The sequence below is a fragment of the Takifugu rubripes genome, chromosome 14 (genome assembly GCF_901000725.2).
Source record: "Takifugu rubripes chromosome 14, fTakRub1.2, whole genome shotgun sequence".
In the NCBI taxonomy this organism is placed as follows: domain Eukaryota; kingdom Metazoa; phylum Chordata; class Actinopteri; order Tetraodontiformes; family Tetraodontidae; genus Takifugu; species Takifugu rubripes.
This window is the reverse complement of record NC_042298.1, coordinates 2,894,785-2,916,180: the sequence shown is the minus strand read 5'-3', so window position 1 is coordinate 2,916,180 and position 21,396 is coordinate 2,894,785. Positions and strand designations below refer to the sequence as shown.

The 21,396-nt window shown below is 46.4% G+C and overlaps 1 protein-coding gene across 3 annotated transcripts in view; it reads right to left on the bottom strand.

Annotated features, from left to right (window-relative positions):
- drp2 (dystrophin related protein 2) overlaps positions 1-19,653 on the bottom strand; it is an 80,114-nt gene extending 60,461 nt beyond the window's left edge. For all 3 annotated transcript variants that reach the window (XM_029847397.1, XM_029847398.1, XM_029847399.1), the window contains exons 1-2: positions 19,528-19,653; positions 8,463-8,642 (exon numbers count right to left, since the gene is read on the bottom strand). In XM_029847397.1, the coding sequence (XP_029703257.1) occupies positions 8,463-8,642; positions 19,528-19,621 (274 nt within the window). In that variant the 5' untranslated portion in view covers positions 19,622-19,653. The remainder of the gene's footprint in view (positions 1-8,462; positions 8,643-19,527) is intronic.
- Between the last annotated feature and the right edge of the window lie 1,743 nt (positions 19,654-21,396).

The window sequence follows — 21,396 nt, the reverse complement described above, 5'->3', positions numbered from 1 at the left end:
GTAACCCTGAAAGGAATAATGCCGTCAAGAAAGGTAGGAAAATAACTGTGATCCTGTCCATCATCTTCTGCAGTCGCCGTAAGTCTGACCTACTAATCATTTTCCCCGGCATCGCCACCCCTGTTTACAGAATCTCGTCATTATTCGGGCCTGGGTCGCAGAGGCAGCAGACGCCCAGGCCTCCCTCACCCCAGACGCCTCCTCCAGCTCTTCCAGGGGGAGTCCAAGGTGCTCCCAGGCCAGTTGAGAGACGCGGTCTCTCCACGTCTCCTGGTCCTTCCTTGGGGCCTCCTCCTGGTGAACGCCTCCCTAGGGAGGCATCCGGAACAGGTGCCCAAGCCACCTCAGCTCGCTCCTCCCAATACGCAGGTGGCGTCCAGCCACCCTGCGCAAGGACCTCATTTCTGACCTCATTTCTGCCTCTTGTATCCGCGACTTGACCTTTCAAGCACCACCCAAAGTTCATGACCAGCGTTTAGAATGGGAGCATAGACTGACCTGTAAATCATCTGATTGCACCCCAAATTCTGTCCATTAAAGTTATGAACAGAACCGGTGACAAAGGACAGCCCTGCCGGAGTCCAACATGCAGCAGAGACAGCTGATGTCCACAGAACAGAAACATATAAAGTTACAGTTAAATGTAAATTTGTAAGAGAAGTATAAATCAGCATTAACTTCATATGTACTGTAGGTAAAACAGGCTATATTTATTTATTTATATTCTTCTGGTGGCTGATTTACATTCTCTGCTGCTGTTCTATACAGCCGCCATAAATACCTAATCATGAAATGTTGACTTGAAAGCCGCTTGTGTTTGTAAAACTCCATTTAGAAGGAAACCACTCATCTTCTCAAACCCTGATTTGAATCTGTATTTTTTTCCAGTGCCATGCATGGAATTTATACAATAATGATCGTCACATTTCCTATCTCTGCCCTCGGCGACATCCTGTTCCATCCAGTCTATTTATGTATAAATGTATGTAGTATGACGTGCTGATCCGCTAAAGCCTTGTGCGGTGGGCCAGTTATAAAAATCTCTTTTTTCACTGTACGCTACATTACACACGCTTGTACACTGTTGCAGCTGTTGCTTTCACGCACACTTTTTTTGTCATCTGTACATTTTTGCTCTCCTGGAAAATAACTTTTTTCCACATCAGTTATCAGTTATATTCTTCAGGGCCGAGCTCGTAATCCGGCAGTTAATTGGCGGAGGGGGAAAAAGGAAAAGTTGCAGTCCCTGCTACATCTATCATACATGAGCCAGATGAATTTTTAACTTCTTCCACCTTCGCAGAAGTGTTTTTTCTCTCTTTCCTCTAAAATACTGCGCTTACATTATGCATTTGCGTTCCATCCGCAAGGACGACTTTTTGTAACAGTAAGATGCTGCGCGCATGATATCATTTATGGCCGCTTGTCTGCTGATGAAAATGTGTGCATTGAGAGCTAATTAGCGTCAAAACAACTTATTAATGTAAGTCACACTCCGTTGGTCATGTGATAATGTTGTTCCTGATGATATCAGGAATCTAATGAATGGTGATAACAGGCCTCGCTGTTCACAGACAGGAAGTGATGGGACAAATATTGCAAACTGGAATGAAACGTAATTTAGATGGCGGGCGGACGAGAGGGGAAAGGTCGTGTGGGAACTAGCACGAGCATCTGTCTCTGACGAGGGAGATGTCAGCTCCTGTTAGGCTTCTGTGAGTGGCTGCCTGCTGGCGTGGATTTTATATTACAGTGCACGGCTGCTAAAGAGTGAGATATTCCATCAGCGGAGAGAAAATACACACAGGCACATGTGCAAACAAATCATACACAAAATATGAGCGGGATGTTTCATTAAGCAGAAGAAGAAGAATAGACAGATGTAAACTATTGTTTCCACCATCGACAAACTGGAGCTTTTGTGTGTAAGCGTGAATATGCACATTTTAGCAACTTTAATGTTAATTTTTGTGCTCTGCCCATGGGCCAAGGATGGATTGATTTCCTTTTGGTTGTGATCCAGATCTGGACAGGTTGGTAATTTTATTACAAGAATAAAAAATTAAAAAAAAATTCTGCTCACATGATTAGAGTATCTAAGGTGCTTAGAGTCAATTAAAATTACTTCAATTTTTAATTTAGAAGTAGGACATCACAGGAAGCATGTTTGGAGTCTGGCAGTGGCTTCTAGCATTGATTGTTTAATAATGGGGTCTAAAGGGGGTGTGCATGGTGTGGAAAAAAGCATGGGTCCTAGCACAGAACCCTGTGGAACTCTGCATTGAGGGCTTTAAGTGAGCCAAGGAAGAATTGATTTCCTTTTGGTTGTGATCCAGATATAGATCTGCAAAGTCAGTCTGGACACTTTATTAGAAGAATACTGTAACTAAAAAAGTTCTGCAGGGACTGAGATAATAATCAGAGAACCGCTGTGGAACACATTTCCGGATGAGGGTATTTTTAAAATCCGTGTTGAGCCGGTTGTTTTTTGAAAGCTTGCATACGCACATTAGATCATCGTATCGCCAAAATAGAATCAACTCAACAGAATGAAGGATATCAAAAATGTGTGTGTGTGTGTGTGTGTGTGTGTGTGTGTGTGTGTGTGCGTGTTTAATTATTAGATCAAGACCAAAGTACTGAAGCAAAGGTGCAAAAATGTTACACATTCAGGTCATACCTTTAATGATCCACGCACACAGGCACGCACACACACACCGACGTGTATAGCCAGGTGCTATATATGGCTTCCGTTACCACCTCCAGTACCCCCCCAGCACCACCCATCCTTCTCGGAGGCGACATGCAATGAGGGTGAGCTACATGAAAAGTGAAATGGGAAATAAAGAATTGAAGAGGAGACGTGAGAGATGTGACACCGACAAGGGAGACTGGCGAGAAAAAGGAGAACGTTATGGGGTAGTTTCGCGTTTGTTCATCGTGCACGCTGAAAGCCCTTCCTCGGGGAGACAACGCGTATGAATGGCAGCCTGTGGCGCGCCGCAAGATGCAGGACAACATGGGAAGACTGAAAATGGGGCGATTCAAATGAAAGGAGAGAAAGTAGTGTGTGTGTGTGTGTGTGTGAGAGAGAGATGCCGCTGAGTATCTTTGGGACACCAGGACACAGTGAAGACAGTGAATGATTACATTATCACTGACCTCTTCTGTACAGAGCTGCTTCGTGGCTCATCCACAGACATTTATGTGCTCAAAGATAGAAAAAGACATTACAGCGATGTTGATATATTTAGCCAGGTTTAGATGTACCGAGTAATCATATGCTTTATGCTTTATTAACACAAGGATTATAGTATAAGATTATGCAAAGGTTATAGGCAGAGAAATAATGGCCGGGCTGCGAGCTTTGAAGGGGATAAACCTTGAGGAGAAATTACTGTTCATGTTACTTGGGTGCCGATTAACATGTGAATACAGTGGTTAGGGTGCTGCCACATTAGCTTATTCCTGCACACACTTGGCTGGGGATTTTCTTTGACAGCGAGCGCAGCAACACGAGGAGAGGCTAATTTCAGCAGCTGAGCGCCGCAACGCATTAAAGGGCCTCACATAAAGAAGCAATAATGAGTTTCTGAGGTGTGTTGGGCCTGGAGTCACAGTGCCGTGTCGCTAAAGTGCTTAAATCTTTGATCGCTGATAGATGAAAACAAGATGAACGACTGTACGTGTGTAAATGGTCATACAGGGACGTTTTAATTCAGATTAATAGTCTAAATGGATGCGGCATTACTAATACGCTGGTCATATTCTTAGATGGGCCAGGCTCAAGCACAAGATAAGTAACGGATACATATAATCCATTATCCTTTATTAATACTATCTCTGATGCACCCTATGCTATGCTATGCTACTCTTTGAAACTCTTTGACTAAAAAGTGAGCCTGTGTATCCACGTTCACACCATAGTACAACAGGGTCTTGAATAAGGTGGAGCTTGGTCATTGAAGGCCTTGAAAGTAAGGATTTTAAAATCTATTCTTGATTTTCCAGGCATTCTAATGAAGACGGGCTAAAACTGGAGAGGCGTGATCTCCTAATTTTCCAGTTTGTAATCTCCTTACAGCATTTTTAGTTCAGCAGGAGGGTTAAAGGAGTTGTTAAACAAGCAGGTAATGAAATACAACAGTCCAGCTATGAAAGAAACAAATTCTTGGAGAATTCTTTGAACAGCACTTTATTCCTGACCAGGCCAACCTTTTATTGTAGAAAAACTGAACTACATATCCTGATATGACCCCGTTGCTCCTCACGGTCGAGGTAGAGGTCAGGCTGATTTCATTAATTTTTTAGTGACTTTACGGCCATGATGCGCCCATCCACGTCACTCGGCTCGCACAAAACCAGAAACAGATCAGTCTAGGATAGGACTATAAACCCTTATTATCGTTTATTTTTTAAATGAAATCAGATCCTGTTACAGGAGTAGTTAATGTGAAGTTCCAAGGAAAGATGGGAAAGAAGAAAATAGTAATTGAAGGGGAAATATTTTGACACCATACATCGTTCCTACAAGGATACGAACCGAATGAAGAAGACGTGGTGTTAAATCGTAGGAGTATTGGGTGCTTTGTTCAACCATCACGTTAGTTATCACTCCTTGTGCTCTGTAATGGGTTTGAATTGCGTGGTCTCGGGAGAGCCGTAGTAGCTGCCGCGTGCTTTTGTGATCCAGCTCCACGACGCGGTGCTGAAATATGGGTGAGGGCCTGCGCTTCGGTCGCTCCCGATTCACGGGGCGTGGGTGAGCTAAAGTATAATTAACTGAGTTTTTTTCTTTTTAAGCCAGACTGTGTAGGAACATATGGTTGGAGTTCATTTAGCATTATTTCTAAGTATAGGTAGCGTGCAGACCAATGCATATATTTTTACTGCCTAATTAAAAACAAGGCCCAAAAAAATGGCCAAAGGGGTATGCGTCCGAGCAAAGAACCCTGTGGAACTCCTTAACTAACTTGTATTAAATTGAGACCTGTTGTTAATGTGAACAAACTGGAATTGGTCTGATTATTACCATTCAGGTGAGGCTAGATCAAATTCTTGGTCTTTTTTAACTCATTTCTGTACAAATCTTGGAAAATCTTGCTTAAACAGTCAGTCAGTAGATCTGTTTTTGCATATATTTATATATAATTGAAAAATAAACTGATTAAATCATTACCGGTACTTCTCGGATTTGTGGGACATTTTTTCTATCCTGTTCATCTATTAAATGAAACCAGTTGACTGTAACTGGACTGATCCATGAACGATTATGGCCGAGCAGCTATAGATCACTTTCATTTATGTTTTCATGCTCACTGCAGCTACCAGAACTCTACTGAAAGATATTTATCGCAGATATTAAAAGAGCACAAATTGTTTCACCCTGATTTAAGGAAAATGCTAAAATGATTCCCGCCTCTCTGTTACGGAACAGTGTCGGACCGAGATGGAATATAAATAATGATCTGACCTGACAATTGAGAGATTATCTGAATGGAATAAAAGTACAGGAATAACAGTGGAAGGTGTTTAAACAGGATACATTTACATGCTCAGCAATATTCTCCTTTTGCCATCAAAGGTTCCTACAATCATCATGAGATGTGTTATTACAGCGAAGGACGAAACCAAAAATAAATCTTGAAGTGACACAAAACATTAAAACCGGCTGTAAATTTTACACCAGCAGCGCAACAGTTGAAGCAAGGCCACGTTTCCACGTGACCACACTTAGATAACTGAATGAACACGGCGCAGCACTAATTTCCCCACCAACCTCGGGCACAAGCCTGAGTCTGCCTTCTAAAAATATCCGCGGCTTCATTGTGTCTCTTCACACAAGCTTCAGCCTCCTGTCCAAACCTGAGTCCCTTACAGGATTTTACAGACTTTTTTAAGGCTGTTGCGACCCAAAAATGCCTGACTGGAGCTTTTCCTGTTTGCATTTAGTGAAATTTGGCATCCGCAACAGGAGGGGGAGCTCTAACTCAGGGTGTTCATCCCCGCTGCAGCTTTTGTTGTCCACTCCTGAAGGTACCCACATGCTCAGTTTATGTTTACTAGCCATTAAAGCTCGTCCCTACGGTCCCGGTTTAAAAACAGTGTGAACAGCAACATCCTTTGGAAATATGTCACCCCAAATGCTAATTATGTCAGACTTTGTTATCTGACCACTGGCTGACTGCATCGTTGGTCTTCCATGTTTATCGTTGCCATTTCGCTGCAGAGAGACGCCAAAGTTGCTTTAAGTGTGAGGCGGCTGTTCAGTCAAGAAAATTTGAGACAAATCCGGATCAGAAAACAATAGATCCATTGTGACCTGTGCTGTCGATGCTGTCGAGTCCCATTTGAACAGAGAAGTCCATTTAAATGGAACTTTGCTAAATACACAGACTTGGGGGAAGACAGAGGACAACTCTGTCCCCATGTGTCTTCAGTGGCTCTTCAGAACACATTTAGCCAGCTGGGGACAGCATCTTTATCACTGACGCTTGTCACATATGCAGCCACTGATTTGATTCAATGTTTTAGCAGGGAAACTGTTATTAAGGGTGCTAATTAGTTGCTTAAATGTTAAAGTGGTGATGCTGCCAGTCCTGGGAGGTTTATTATGGTGTAACTGGCGTAAAATGGTCAACTGTAAGGTCCATCTTTGTTGGAAGGCTTATTTGGTGAGCTGTTGTGGAGACAGAGCCAAAGCTTGGTAATTTTGTATCAAGGATAGAGGCATAACAGAAGCGTTGAATTTGGCCTGGAGGGTCAAATGCAGTTAAATGTCACCCAAACCCCGAGCTGATTTATTTAACTCAGACATTAGCATGGAAGGAAGACTGGACGTAGGTGGACAAGATGAGGAAATAGAGGATATTTGGAGGGAAGAGCAGAGCAGGACACTAAATGATGATGGTGGGAATATTTATGTGTAGGAAGGAGATGGAAATATAGCTGCAGTCGGGTCATTTGAGGGTTTTCTTGAGGGAGGACGGAGAGACAAGGCAGTTTAGAAGAAAAGGGGAAATAATTAACAGAGACAGGATGATAAAATGAGGTGTTATTACAAATGACGTTAAAAAAAATTACACAGGAAAATACGGTGCTGCTGTTTTTAACTGCAATTATTGAAAATCTTTAATTCCTGGATATTCTCTATCAGGTTGCTCTACTTCCTGTCCTTCTGCTGTAGTTTATTAGAAAAAGGACTTAGCCTCGTTTCCTTATCCCAACCATCAAGTGGTCATTATTATTTAGCCGCATTTAGCTTCGCACAGATGTGTTTACGATGTATATTCAGCTCAGCTCAGCTCAGCCCTCCATCTCTGTGAATATCACCCCCATTTGATGGGCTGAACACAGCTGGCACCCTGTTGCTGGTCCGTCTATTCGCAGCTTCCTTGTCCACTGTAAAGAACCCGCAGACTTAAATCAAAAACCGGACCAAACCCTTTCAAATCATCCCAAGTGTGGAGAGCCACACAAAAGAAGCCCATTAAACCCAAAGCCTGTGATTTAAATGTCACCGCAGCTGGAAACTGTCCTATTTATGAGGTCAAACGGCTGGTTATAACGGCGCGGGACGCTGCAAATCTCGCCTTCTCCTGTGGCCGTTCTGCAAGTTCTCTTCAAATTTGAAAGAATTTCTCCAGAAACTTTGACAGACTGCAGGTGCACGGGGAGCATAATGGCAAGAAATTGGCACCAGATGAGGCGATTCCAATCCAAAATTGCCTTCCCCTCAGACCGAAGTGGAGGCCGAATATTATGATCAGTGGGATGACAAACTGAAACGATCTGCGCTCACGTAAACAAACCACAAGACGCAATAAGGGACTTTTGGCTGGCAAAATCAGCCCATAAACGCAACACCGGCAGTTGCGGAGTTGGCTGGAGCCAAAAGTTGCTTCTCTTTAAACAAGTTATTCATCGTGGAGCTGGCGGCAGCAGGTTTGTTCTAGTTAGAGACCAGAAAAGCAGGAGTGAAAGGCAGCAAAGTGCTGATCGTTACAGTGGTCTGCTGTTGTGTGTCTTTATTTGACTGCAAATAAGGCTGATAAATGCAGCTTTAACAACTTTCGCCTGCGGGTCTTCAGTGTCTGCGCCAGGCTTGATAAACGCCGGCGACACGCTTAAACCAAAGCCCCGATTTTTATCCACTCCGCTGAACCGCGCTCTGAAATCCTGCTGTAGAGTTTGACACAGTCCAGTAAACCACACCTGGAATCAGAATCAAACAGGTCAACGCGTCCGACAAAAACAGTCCCATCAGCTCTTAGGAAACCCCCTCAAGGCTCCCGCGGAGCCGCCTTGCATCTTTGCTTTGTGTTTGTGCATATTAGCGCTCGCCTGGGTGGAGAAAATCCTCATGCACAAAACCAGCACAGATAAAACGGAGTGAAAAACAATTTCCCCAGCCCGGAACAGTAGAAAAGCAGGGGTGGTCTGCACCGAGCCTGGATAGCTACCCAGCGGTGAAGACGTGATTGACGTAGCTGCAGGATCAGAGCCTCCCTGGAATCGAGCCAACGTTTCTGCGGACGCCTTGCGCCGGCGGAGGGGGGGGAGGGGGCGACAGGCCTGAATGTTGAGCGAGGGCAAGCAGCCAAGCAGAGATCTCCTCACACAGGCGGAGGGCGGGGAGGGACCTACGGAGCAGAAACAGAAGGATCTTTGATAAGAGCAGGCGACAAGCACGACTTATCAGTTCTTTGTTGGGTTTAAAGTTTATATCAGCTCGGGACGACTGGAAATGCCAGAGAAAAACCCTCCTAATTCCCACCTCATACAAGCTGAACGACGGACCGAGCAGAGCGCTTTAAAGCCCGGCGACAGCGAGCATAAAGCAACGGTTTCGCCCAACCTTTGAAGGAGACGGAGAGAGCGGGGCAGCCAGGCTCTCATTCAGCACAGCTCTGTAGCTCTGGCCCGTGTGTTGGGCTGTTTATTATCAGCAGGCAGCACACTCAGACCTGGAATATAGCACCACTGAGCCACTGGGTGCTGCCCGCTGGGAAGAAACAGGGAGCGTGGCGATGCAGGAGGAATGCCAATGAGTGTCCCCTCTGCTTCCCCAGATTGTGTTTGGTGCTCCAGCTCCACCGCAGCCCTGCAGAGCTGCGCTGTCCCTGCCCGTGGTCGGACTGCCATGTTAGCGGCAGGAGTCTTTTCTCCGATACTACGCCTCACGTCCTGGCCATTAATCAACGCTTACAACCGCATTAATCTGCTTCGGTGCGCCCGGACCGAGCAGTCTGTGCGGGAGACGGTGCACGGTCAGGATGAGAAGTGAAGGTTTTTATGAGGATAATAAATAAGGCAGGAAGATAGAAAACTCTTCCTCACAGCTACACTAAAAGCGATTCTAAATAAATACGATTACACAATAATGCGTTTAGGTTAAGGCTGAGGTAATGTGCAGGAGTATTTCCCTTTGGGCCGACGGGATTAAAGGTCAAACTACTGCGTTCAGTGTGTTGTAGACAGTAAACTGCAGGGTATGGTGACTTCCACCCAGGTTATGTGACGGCCCTTGTTTTTCTGTTAGCAAAATAACTCAGTTGTAAATGGATTTCAGGGAAATTTTCAGGAAATTTGCTCATGATTTCAGTGCGGGTTCCAGAATCCGGAGGGATTGTGACCTTTGATCTTCCACGGATCAAAGCCAAGGGTCACAATATGTGGGCAAAATGAGCAGCTCGTTTCTAAATTGAACAACTTCCAGGAGAGGAAATCTCGCATCTCCCTCCATCTGCCTTGTTTCTCTAATTGGAACCAGAGTCTATAAGCTGCCGCTTCAGTCGTCAGACCTTCCAGAGGCTCATCCTCAAATACAGGACCAGCAATACACGGAGGTACAGTCATTGAAGGTGTTCCAATTAACTGGAGTGTTGTAGTTTCGGGTGTAAGTCGCAATATGTGGGAAATGAGCTGCTTGGCAGAGGGCTGCGCTCTCAGCACTAGTTTATAATGTACCAACAACATGCCTCCAGTAAACAGAGAACTAGTCTGTCGACAACTGGTTTGGACAAAAAACCGACACAAAACAAACACCATAAACTTCCGGAAGCAACGTTAATTAGCTAAAGAGAGAGAAGGGGGGGAAGAAAATCTGCAGCGCTATTTTTATGGACCCATTTACTTCATGTTCCCTCAGATGAATGACATCAAATTGATTTTGGAGCAGATTTTTGAGCTGGGGAACCACAGGACAGTAAAAGCTTCCGAGCGTGCTCTGAGGATATATGGCTCAATGAATCTGGTCTGATAATGGCGGATATGGATTATTAGTTAAAAGCACCGAGTGCTGAATATGGAAGAATAAAATAGTTTTCCTTCATTTTTATGGCATTTTATATTGAAGAAATAATCTAGGGGGTGACTAAAGTTTCAGACGAGACATGGAATAATATTCTGGAGATCTGATTCCGTAGAAATATTTCCCTATATCGCTTTTTATAAAGTGTAAATATCAAATATAATGGACTTGTGCACTTTTTAGACTGTGAGGCTGAGACTTGTGATATTAATGACAGTAATTAATGATCGATCTAGCATTATAAACCCTATATAGGAAGCACCTTTGCTGTCCCATATTTATTTATAAGAGTAATAAAAATATTTTAGCGCAGCAGTTGTTCCTGCTCAGACGTGAATAGGTGCGTACCAAAGACCGCCGTGGATTCAATAAGTGCCTTCATCTTTTACGCAGGCGGGGAAAAAAACACTCTCAAATCTACCTTCTGCATCTTGACCGACTGCTGTGGGGAAGAATTGATTTGGGGCTCTATTTCGGTCTTTATTTCATTCAGACGGCGTCGTTTCTCGTCACGCTGCTTCCGCCCCCCCTCGGTGGGCGACCTCCTGTCATGTCAGAGCAAGAACAACAGAGTCGGCCCACAGCTGCGTCACTGTGAGCACCCGGGTGGAGTTTTCATCCCTCAATTTCCCGCTCGCCGCTGCTTAGCCCCAATCAGGGTCACTGGAGCCCGTGGGAGGGATCCCGGGTGCAGGGACGCAACGCAAACGCCACGTAGGAAAACCTGAACTGGAACCAAACCAGGACTCTTCTCAATACGAGGCAGCCGTGCTCACGAACGCGCCTCCTCCTTCAGATATAAAAAAGCCAAAATAAAATCAGATTTAAGTCAATTGCTGAGGAGGATCTCTGTTATTAGATCAGCAGCAACCCAAAGGAGGAAACAGCAGGGGGCCTGAAGAGCCTCAGACGCAACACCGTACCGCTCCGGTCCCACAAAAGCATGCGAAACATTAATAATGATCAACAAAACAACCAAATGGTGTCGTTTTCGGCCCCTGCACAGCATGTGGTCGTAGCTTCATAGAACTAGGAGACAGATTGGCAAGTAACTGTGTTGCTCTAAAACAAATGTGTTCATAACCAGTGAGAACATCAGGTTGTTAGCATCGGCGTGGCGGCGACAGCCGCTGAATTATGAATGTCAGCTTTATTGAATTAGACAACGACAACACGGGAGATCTCAGAGCACCGTACCGGGCCCGAGACAGAACAGAAGGCAGGCGGCGGTTGTTGAGGCGACTCGGAGTAAATTTAAAAGTTGGGAAAAGGTGTCATTTTGACAAATAAATAAATAAAAGATTTAAAACCAACAATTTGGTTTAAACTGTCAACCCCAGACGCCAATCAGCACCTTTCATCAGCTTCAGGGTGGTGCCTACTTTCACTTGGATAAAACCCATTTTGCCAGACGTGAAAATAAAGTGACGAAAAATAATTGAGTCAATGTGATGCTAACTTGGGCGGCACGGTGGTGTGGTGGTTAGCACTGTTGCCTCACAGCAAGAAGGCCCTGGGTTCGATCCCCGGTTGGGATTGATTGGGGACTTTCTGTGTGGAGTTTGCATGTTCTCCCTGTGCCTGCGTGGGTTCTCTCCGGGTACTCCGGCTTCCTCCCACAGTCCAAAGACATGCATGATTGGGGATTAGGCTAATTGGAAACTCTAAATTGCCCATAGGTGTGAGTGTGAGAGAGAATGGTTGTGTGTCTATGTGTGTTAGCCCTGCGATTGACTGGCGTCCAGTCCAGGGTGTACCCTGCCTCCGCCCATTGTGCTGGGATAGGCTCCAGCCCCCCTGCGACCCTCAGTGGAGGAACAAGCGGTAGAAAATGAGTGAGTGAGTGAGTGATGCTAACTTTGTCTCCTAAACCGTAAGAAAATGTTTCTCTTCCACTTTGAGACACTCAAGTGTCGTGAACCAGGAGCAGAACCTCTGCTGTTCTGATAATGTGCACGTGAACAGAAGAGAAAACCCGATTGCTGAGATTATTTCCACTCTGATCAGCGATTTCCTATTGTTGTCATTTGTGGCCTAAATCCTGGATAATTTTGCTGGAGCGGCCCTCCACGTATTCATTCAGTTTATGTATATTAGCTAGTGCTGCCAAATTGATCGATCCAAATTTGAATCCGATTAAGTTTATGGGGATTCCTTTCGATTAAATATCGTTCACTGCTTATCTAAATGAATCATGTTTCGTTTTGTTTGAACAAACGGACTCGAGAAAGAAGCCAGGGTGGTCGGTTGTGAGCTGGGCGACGTGTTAGCCATGCGCTAGCAGAATCCACAGCTAAACTCGGTTTTCAGCTGAAAGTTCTTCCGTGAAAAAAAAGAGAAACAAAACAGCGATCCTTTATGTTGGTCGACAGCTCCATTTGTTATTTGAACATCCAGGGCGCCAACGAGCTGTTTGGAGTCTTCATCAGTTGCTTCTGCTGCTGCTCACTACGGGATCAACAACACCTCCGTTTTGGCTAACTTTCCGAAATGCGTTGCTAGGGATGTTCAGAGTCCCTCTCCTCTACAGATTGTGTTAAACTCAGATTAATCATGACGATGGATTAATCTGCGTTGTTTAAAGAAAGTTTGACGATGATATTGGTTTATTGGATAGCAACTGTTTCTTGACCACTACATCCCTCTCGGGGTCACGGGGAGCGTGCGGGAGTCTATGCCAGATGTATATGGGGACAGCAAGGTACATCCCTGAATGAGTCGCCCTATGTGAGCATTCGGGGGTTCAGTTTCTTGCTCAAAGGTAGTGGGGTAGTGCTCTGGTGTCCTGGCACGTCCCCCTGCTACCAGAACACCTCCCGAGTACTCATTTTCAGGGGCTTGAACTGAGAACCCTCCACTTGTCAGGGCAGTCTCCTTCAGGCTGAATTTGGTACCGAAGTGTTTAAACGTGCGTTTTAGCCCACTGTCATAAAGTATCACTCAAGTACGGAAGTGGGACACTGGTGACGTTTGACGTTGTGAATAACTGGCTGAAAGGGTTCAGAGGGTCCCCTCAAGTTCCCAGCAAGCTTACCGTCAACGTCAAGCGGTTTGAGTCTGAAGCTCTGCTCCTTCTGTAGTGGTGTATTTAAGCTTCTGACCCTTTTGGAATACTCTGGATCTCAGTGTTTGCTGTAACCTTCTGAATAAAAGCCAGGATTTTGACTGATCCCCAGGGTTTAACTTTGTTCATTGTTCTCTTTAAGGGTTTTCTGGGGGAATCATGTGCGCTCTAGTCTCCCTGCGTAGCCGGCGTCCTCTTGAGATTCACTTCACAGACTGATGTCCTGACATTGTCGTGCAGAACTCTGAAGTAAGAATTTAGAATTCATGGACCAAGATGTAGGAAAATGGCTCCCAGCGCCATCAGTGTAGCTAAAGGAGCTTCTATATTGGTCTTATCCACCCACCAACACATTCACACTAGTTTCTATCGGTTCTCCTATGCTGCTTTCTCACATGTTCACAAGCATTTTGTTTTCTTTCAATAAAAAACAACAACATTGGGGCTGTTTGTGAGCGACCTGATCCCTGATCAGCTTCCAGTAGATCTACTCCCACGTGATTTGTTTACCGTGTGCGTGTCGTTGGGCTCTGGAGGGGAACTACCCGGGAGAAAACCGGGAGACCGCGCAAACTCTGCTCTGCAACTTATTTAGGCCTTTTCTTTGAATGTAGTATTAGGGAATACAAATTTCCCCGTTCCCTTCCTTTGTCATGTGACTCACGTAGCCTGCGGCTTCCAACAACAACATTTCAAAAGGGATCCAATCTGCGGCGGCTTTCACGCAGCACACCAGGTTGTCAAAGCATCACTCTTCATGGTGGATAAGGGGCACTCGTTGCCCCGAGCGATTCTCACGCTTCCTCTTGCCAGCCAGCCTAACCCCATCACAACGGGGACGGGAGGGTTGAGTCCCACCGCTGCAGAGGCTGCTCGTCAGTTTAGGGCCGAGCACACGTGGCATGAACAACCTTCCCCAGCATCCCTGCTTTTATGCCGGCTGTGGATAATGAAGCGTCGCGTCAGTGAGAGCGCCGCCGCTCTCACTCATGGAAGGTGCAGGGACACGTTTGATGGCAGCGGTGCGATACGGGCTGCTTGGGTTTGATTTAATGTAATTTACTGGAAGGACCGAGAGATTAAAATCAAGCTGTCTGACGACGGAGTCGACCCCTAGGAATAAAACACACAGAGTAATCAAGATGGGTTTACACTGGGAGTTTAAAAGGTTGCATTTCTTGAGGGGGAAGGAAGGGGCCAATCAATGAGAGAGAAGAAAATAGACGGAGGCGAAGGAGAAATGGCGCTCCCAAAGAAACACGGAGAAAGGAGGAATAAAACTGCACGACAGGTCACAGGGATGGAGAGATAAAAGGATGGGGGGACATCCTGCATTCAGGGAGGGCGAGGACATGGACCGGAGACATAACGAACACAGGAGACGTCAGGAACACGCCAGCCATCGTGGTCCAACACTTCCCATTAAGCTGAGGCTCGTGTAAATGAGAAGCGAAGCGCAGGGAGCACTCGCTGTCATTCTCGCTCATTTTTAATGGATACCAGCAACGGCCCATACGTCCCTGCAGTCAGCCTATGGAATGAATTCAATCCTACAGTAGCATTACGCGGATTCAAGTAGCTCACGTCAGCAATTCAAACATAAAAAAATAATTTTTAAATAACAAGAACATGTTCAGAAATGCAGAGTCGTCTTTAATGTTTTTCAAATCTTTCAGAGCCAGATTAAACTTTCATCGTGGCCTTGAAAGAACCTGGATGGCGTGCTTTTTAATGATGTACGGGAGACATGCTGGCCTTCGCTTTGTCATGTTTCTCATGTTTTTACCCAAAGCTGAGGGACAGGGAGCAAGGGCTGCAGTACCACTAGAAACCATGGGGGGCAGTGTTGAGCAACATGACCAACAAGTAAAGCGAGACCAGCCAATACATGCTGGGATTTGTCCTGATGCTAGTAAATCCAAAACACATTTATTTACGTTCTGTGATGGATGTAGTGCATGTGTGTTAATGGAAAATATGCACCAAATTGCAGGATGAGTATACATACATCAAGCTAACGAGGTCAAAGACGTAGTACTTCCAGGAAGATGGAAAGCGTAAACCCCCGACTTGGGCCCTTTCCAGCTGATTTGGTAACCCTCCTTTCATTCACAGCAGCTTGCACACCGAGCCTTCGCTGGAGCGCACGAGGTTGGCGTGCCGCTCGCCCGTTCCCAATGAACGAGATGCTAATTTCATTTAGCCAAGACACAAAGCCTATTTGAATTATTCCTGCTGAAATTACAGAGCTGGAGCAAATATACAAATATACAAACTGAACGAGTCGAAAGAACGCGTTTCTAATTTTCTTGTGTCGTTTGGACCCCCGAGGAGGTGGCGAGGCTGAAGTGATACATAGCGACAGGGGTTCTGAGTCAATATACTGTGAGAGAGTGCGCTGCCGTAATCCTCAGGCTTGTATAATGCATGTTTATTAATTCACTACTGTACTGTATGTTTTATTAATTCCTGTCCCACCCGATACTGACATTGGAGTAAAAGAATCAAAGTGAATACATCAGAGTGTGTTTGAGCGCCGGTTTAATTTGGTTACATCAGTCAGAACTTTACATGGCTGCTCTTTGTGATGGAAAGAAAAGAAAACACATCAACACAAATGCGGGTATTGTCCAAATCCCAATGAAAACAATCTTACATAATCAATCAAAGGAGAACTGGATTTGACCTCTGGCTGCACACATCCGTGACCTCCGATCCATCCAAGCTTGTTGGAATTTATTGGGCGCTTTCGCTGAATTATTAACGACTCAGCGGCTAAAACGCTCTTAAGGCGGCGTGTGAGAAAGTCCCGCAGCAGCCTTCCTCCAAACCTGAAGACACACTGAGACTCAACGCGCAAATATTCCAGTGAGACCACATTAATCAAAAATACACGGATAACTGCAGTGGGATTAGCATTAGCATTTCATTTAGTAGAGTGGTTCCATGAGTGCTACGCTGGCGAGTGTCACCATAACGCCATGGGCAGAAGTTACACGTGCAAAAACAAATACAGTTGGACAAATGTTCTGGTGATAGAGGAACAGAAGCAGATATGAGGGAATCCCTCATTCTGCCCCCTGAACTATGACGGGGCTGTTACAGGGACAGTCTGGACCCTTCTTGTCCTTCTTGATGCACAAATGGTGTCCAACCTGTCAAAGGGGACCCAAACGGCAGGTCTCATTGCTCTGTGCTGCTATGCGGCTGTGCTGCACTGTGCTGCAGGTGCCACTTTGTGCTGCTGTCCTACGTTGTGCTGCTGTGCCACGCTGTGCTGCCGTGCTACATTGTGCTGCCGTGCTACATTGTGCTGCTGTCCTACACTGTGCTGCTGTGCCACGCTGTGCTGCCGTGCTACATTGTGCTGCCGTGCTACATTGTGCTGCTGTCCTACACTGTGCTGCTGTGCCACGCTGTGCTGCCGTGCTACATTGTGCTGCCGTGCTACATTGTGCTGCTGTCCTACACTGTGCTGCTGTGCTATGCTGTGCTACGCTGTGCTGCTGTGCCACTTTGTGCTGCCGTGCTACATTGTGCTGCTGTCCTACGTTGTGCTGCTGTGCTACGTTGTGCTTCTGTGCCACATTGTGCTACTGTTCCACGCTGTGCTGCTGTGCTACACTTGTTCTGAGGTTTCATCAATGCAGACCACTGTTTCCGTTGTCCTAAACCTGCATCCTTCTGGGAGCCCCCCCCCACCCCCCTCCCCATCAACTAGAAACGATTTCCCTTCCCAAAGGTCGGGACGTTACACGCCGGCCGTGTACGCAGCCACACGGGAAGCTGCTGCCCTCAGTGTGTGATGACTGGAGCTCTCCAGAGGGGTAAATGTTCCGATTATTTGCGGGCCATCTTCGCTGGTAATGATCCCTGTCTGGATGCTGAGACATAGCTGAGGGGCCACCGTGGTCATGGAGAGCTTCCTCTAGCAGATTGCACCTCTTAAATAGCTCTTTTCCCACATGGGTGCCGTAACCACAAACTTTACAGCTCCTTATGAATAATCATGGTGACCCCTCGTGCTGCTGCGCTCGCTGACGGTACGACTTTTCCACCAAGGTCAATAAACTCTTAGATTCAATCTGTTTTTCATGCCCATTAACAATACACCCCTGACGCAGAGCTGTGGAATAACAAGTTCGTTAGGCAGCAGGCGTGTGCTCATCAGGTGGAACCTCGTATGTTCCTCTAATTACAGACGGCACCTTTTTGGGATTTTAGACTCTATATTCTCCAAATCTGCATCTCTGCTCCTCTGGGCTGAGTTCAAGCAAATGACCCATCCAGCTCAGGGAATCAGCTCTTCCCACCAGGAGGCATTCCCAGATCCAGAGGCCATTCAGGCTCTCTAATCAGGCTGGAATTCGGTCCTGGTCAAAAGAATCAGGTGTGTTCACAGTTCCTCTCACACACCTTCCCTCTCCCGATCTGTCCCCTTATCCGTGTTATTACTGAGGCAGGAATTTTCATTTTTTCCCCGGAAGATAAAGCCTTCAGGTGAATCATCTCCTCCATTCACCATTTTAAGGTCTCGTCCGCGCCGGGCGACCTTTGATGGCTAAAATTAGCGGCGCGTGACGCAACACGCAACCCGCGTTAACTTGGGTCCCTTTGAACCTTTAACCGCCGTGATAGCTGATAGCATTTTTTTATGAAGGCTTGCAGGAGCGTGCAGCGGTTCATCAACGCTAAGGCCTTCGCTTTCAGGAGAGGTCACAGTCTTTATGTGCGCTCTCTTTCCAGCCCACCCTGAGGGCTTCACTAAGTCAATTACCCAGCAGGTCAGCATCACACCACATCCTGATGAGTACAGTGATATTCTGGAGGAGGAATCTGTCCTCTCAGAGAATTGTCTGCTCTTGTCTGCTCTATTATCACCCACGGTGCCGCTGAAATGGGTTTTCTGTTGACTCGGGATGTCTTACACAGGTTGATGGGCTACGGAGTGCTAGATTTTCTCAAGGACCATCCAGAGCAAAAGAGGTTAAAAGTCTGAGGCTGATTATTTATTGAAGTAAGGTTTGACTTGTCAGCGAATAACAAATCAATCCGTGATGTCAGCCAGCCTTTTGGTCACAGTACATTAAAACGGCGGCGCAGATTCTTGCTAGCGCGGATCTATGGTGGGAAAACAACAAACACTGTGTTGCGCAGATCATCACAGCTATTTTGAAGCAGCGTCCAGGCTCACAGGAGGGGGGGGGGGAACACAAGAGACGCGTCCGATTGTGTATTAGAGAGGATTAGACTGACCCCGCTGCTACCGGATCTTGTTGTAGTTTTACAGAAAGAACACTAGCGCGCGAAGCTTCCACATTGACTTTGGCGTTTCTGTGTGTGAAGAGGTGCTTAAGTAGCACACTGTTCATGTTTATTACCTCTAATGTTGACAGAAAGGACTGCAGTCACTCAGGGAGGAGTGCAGTGCATAGGCTATGAATATGTAACTGAGGCTAATGCTAAGCTAATGCTCCTGCCCATAAATTCCATGCAAATAATTGGTCCTGATTCAGTCATTGCAGGTATGTTAGTCCTCAGATGGGGCGGGGGGGGGGGGGTAGACTCATTCCTACTGGCATCTTATTCTGTTCTTTAGAAATTAGTGCCCAATTATGGCTCCTGATTGAAGCTGCTATCGCCATAGAAACTGATAAGTGCTTAGAATTAGTTAAATAACTTATCTGCCGGGTTTGAATGTATATTTGAAGTGAATCTTCAAAAGAAGATGAAAATAGAAATGCTAATTAGACGGGTTGATATTAGCAGGCTGGAGCAGATAACCATCATCAAACCATCAGAAGGTGGTGGAGAAGGCAGCGATGCTTTTTATCAGAGTATGGGTGGAGGGATGGGTGGGTGGATGAATGGATGGATGGGTGGATGAATGGATGGATGGATGGATGGATGGATGAATGGATGGATGGATGGATGGATGGATGGATGGATGGATGGATGGATGGATGATGGATGGATGAGTGGGTGGGTGGATGGATGGATGATGGGTGGATGATGGATGGATGGATGGATGGATGGATGATGGATGGATGATGGATGGATGGATGATGGATGGATGATGGATGGATGGATGATGGGTGGATGATGGATGATGGGTGGATGATGGCTGCTTTGATGTTGGTAAGGGGCTGACCCTCTCTTAGCTGCTGCAGGTTGCTCTTTAGCAGGCTGCTCCTGCTCCTCTCTCCACGCTGGCTTCCAGCACGTCTCCACACCAAGAGCTTCATCACCCACACGCGGCAGGAAAATCTCCCTGTTTCTTCCCGTGTAAATGAGAACTTCCCACCAGTGTTTGTTGTTCATTTGCCACAACAGCAAGGCCGTTTCTTCCCATGTTCTCCGTGCAACCAGACACCCTCTTTACCCCTCGACAGAGCAAACAAACCCGTGTGAAGCTCTTGTCCAGATTCCAGGCGTCGGCTGCCAAATATCAGTCATCTTCCTCCTACGTGGCGCGTAATAGAATGACAGAGCAAGAGGCGTGAAGAGCGTTGGATCGAATCGAGCCTCCTCCTCATCAGACGAGGATACGGAGGGGGAGGGAAAGTGACGCAAAAAGTGCTGACAAAACCAGGCTGGAGAGCTGCTCCACATGTCCGTGGAGAACCAGCCGGAGCAGGTTCCCCTTTCCCGCTGCGAACTCTTTCAACTCCACCCTGTCGTGTGACGGATGCGCCACAAATCAGCCGCAAGAATTTTGGCTTGGAAAAAGATGAAAACTTTAAGTTGTACTCCCCGAAGGCGTTTAAGTCCAGAAGTCTGCTTGCATCAATCACTTTATTCCCTCTGATTTAATTTAGAAACTGGCATCGCATATGCAGCAGGGGCTTCCTTCATTTTTGGCTAAACCCACACAAGAACCTTTGTGTTCAAGAAATAATGAATTCAATGACAGCGAGGCCACATTAACGCAGGCGCGTCAAACTGCAGCGGCTCCGGCAGAGTTGGCACGGGCCTGCATCTTTTTAAAAACAACTATAAAGGAGTTCAAGGCAATGCTAGCTAGTCATGCTAGGAGTCCATTGGAATTGCGACTGTGGACAAGAAAATCCGGAACAATTCCCCTTCAAAAGCGTACATGTGATCGTGGGGGATTATTGTGGTTTCTCGTGTTTTCTTTCAAACGTCTTCATCCAATCATGGCTGTCAAGTAAAATTTGAGAATGAACTGCCTCTTATCAGCAGACGGCACCTTTATCCCCACCTGGACCTGCCGGCACACACCTGCCAGCTACCCGCGTGCTCCTGTTAGCCGTGGAAACAGCCTGTGAAGGCAGAAGACCGTTCCTCCTACAAATCACCGTTATCTCCCACCCCGTCATATGGTGCCCAGTGCTGCTTCGTCTTTCATTCTCTTGTCCTTGAAATGCCAGAGTGCAGAAGGGAGCATGCTGGAGCTAAGCTAAATGTAGCTGAGTTATGCTGACAGATACACAGCTCCCACCGTCCCCTCTGCAGCCTAGAACACAGCCTCCCCGTCCCCACATCAATTTGAAGACGCGCCCTCGGTAGGTTTGGCTTGAGGGATGAAATTAGCTCAATAAGAAACGTTATTAGCGTTATTATCCTCGCTACCACTGGTAAACTGCAGCATCACCAGAATGCTGCACAGGATGGTTGCTAGGAGGCGTCTCCAGGACCAGCTGCACCCATTTGGTACCGACCGTTTAGCCTCAGTGTGCCGCATCACAGTGTATCATGTTATTCAGACGTGCAGGGGAAGACTAATCGACTGTCACAAGCCCGACCATTGGAAAATGACTACCTGCCATTTATCATCTTAATGTCCACTGTGTCACCCTAATGGGCTCATGTGGCAAAAAATATTAGCATTTTAGATGATTAAAAGTCGGGAATAAATTGTCTTCAGCCCAAGCAGACTTTCACATCTTGTCATTGTTTAGTTGTGGTTTCTGTCCAGGGGCTCAGGTACGAGGCGACGCTGGCGACACGCCGTTTTTGATCTCGATGTCACCAGATCAAACAGATTTAAACGTTTGAT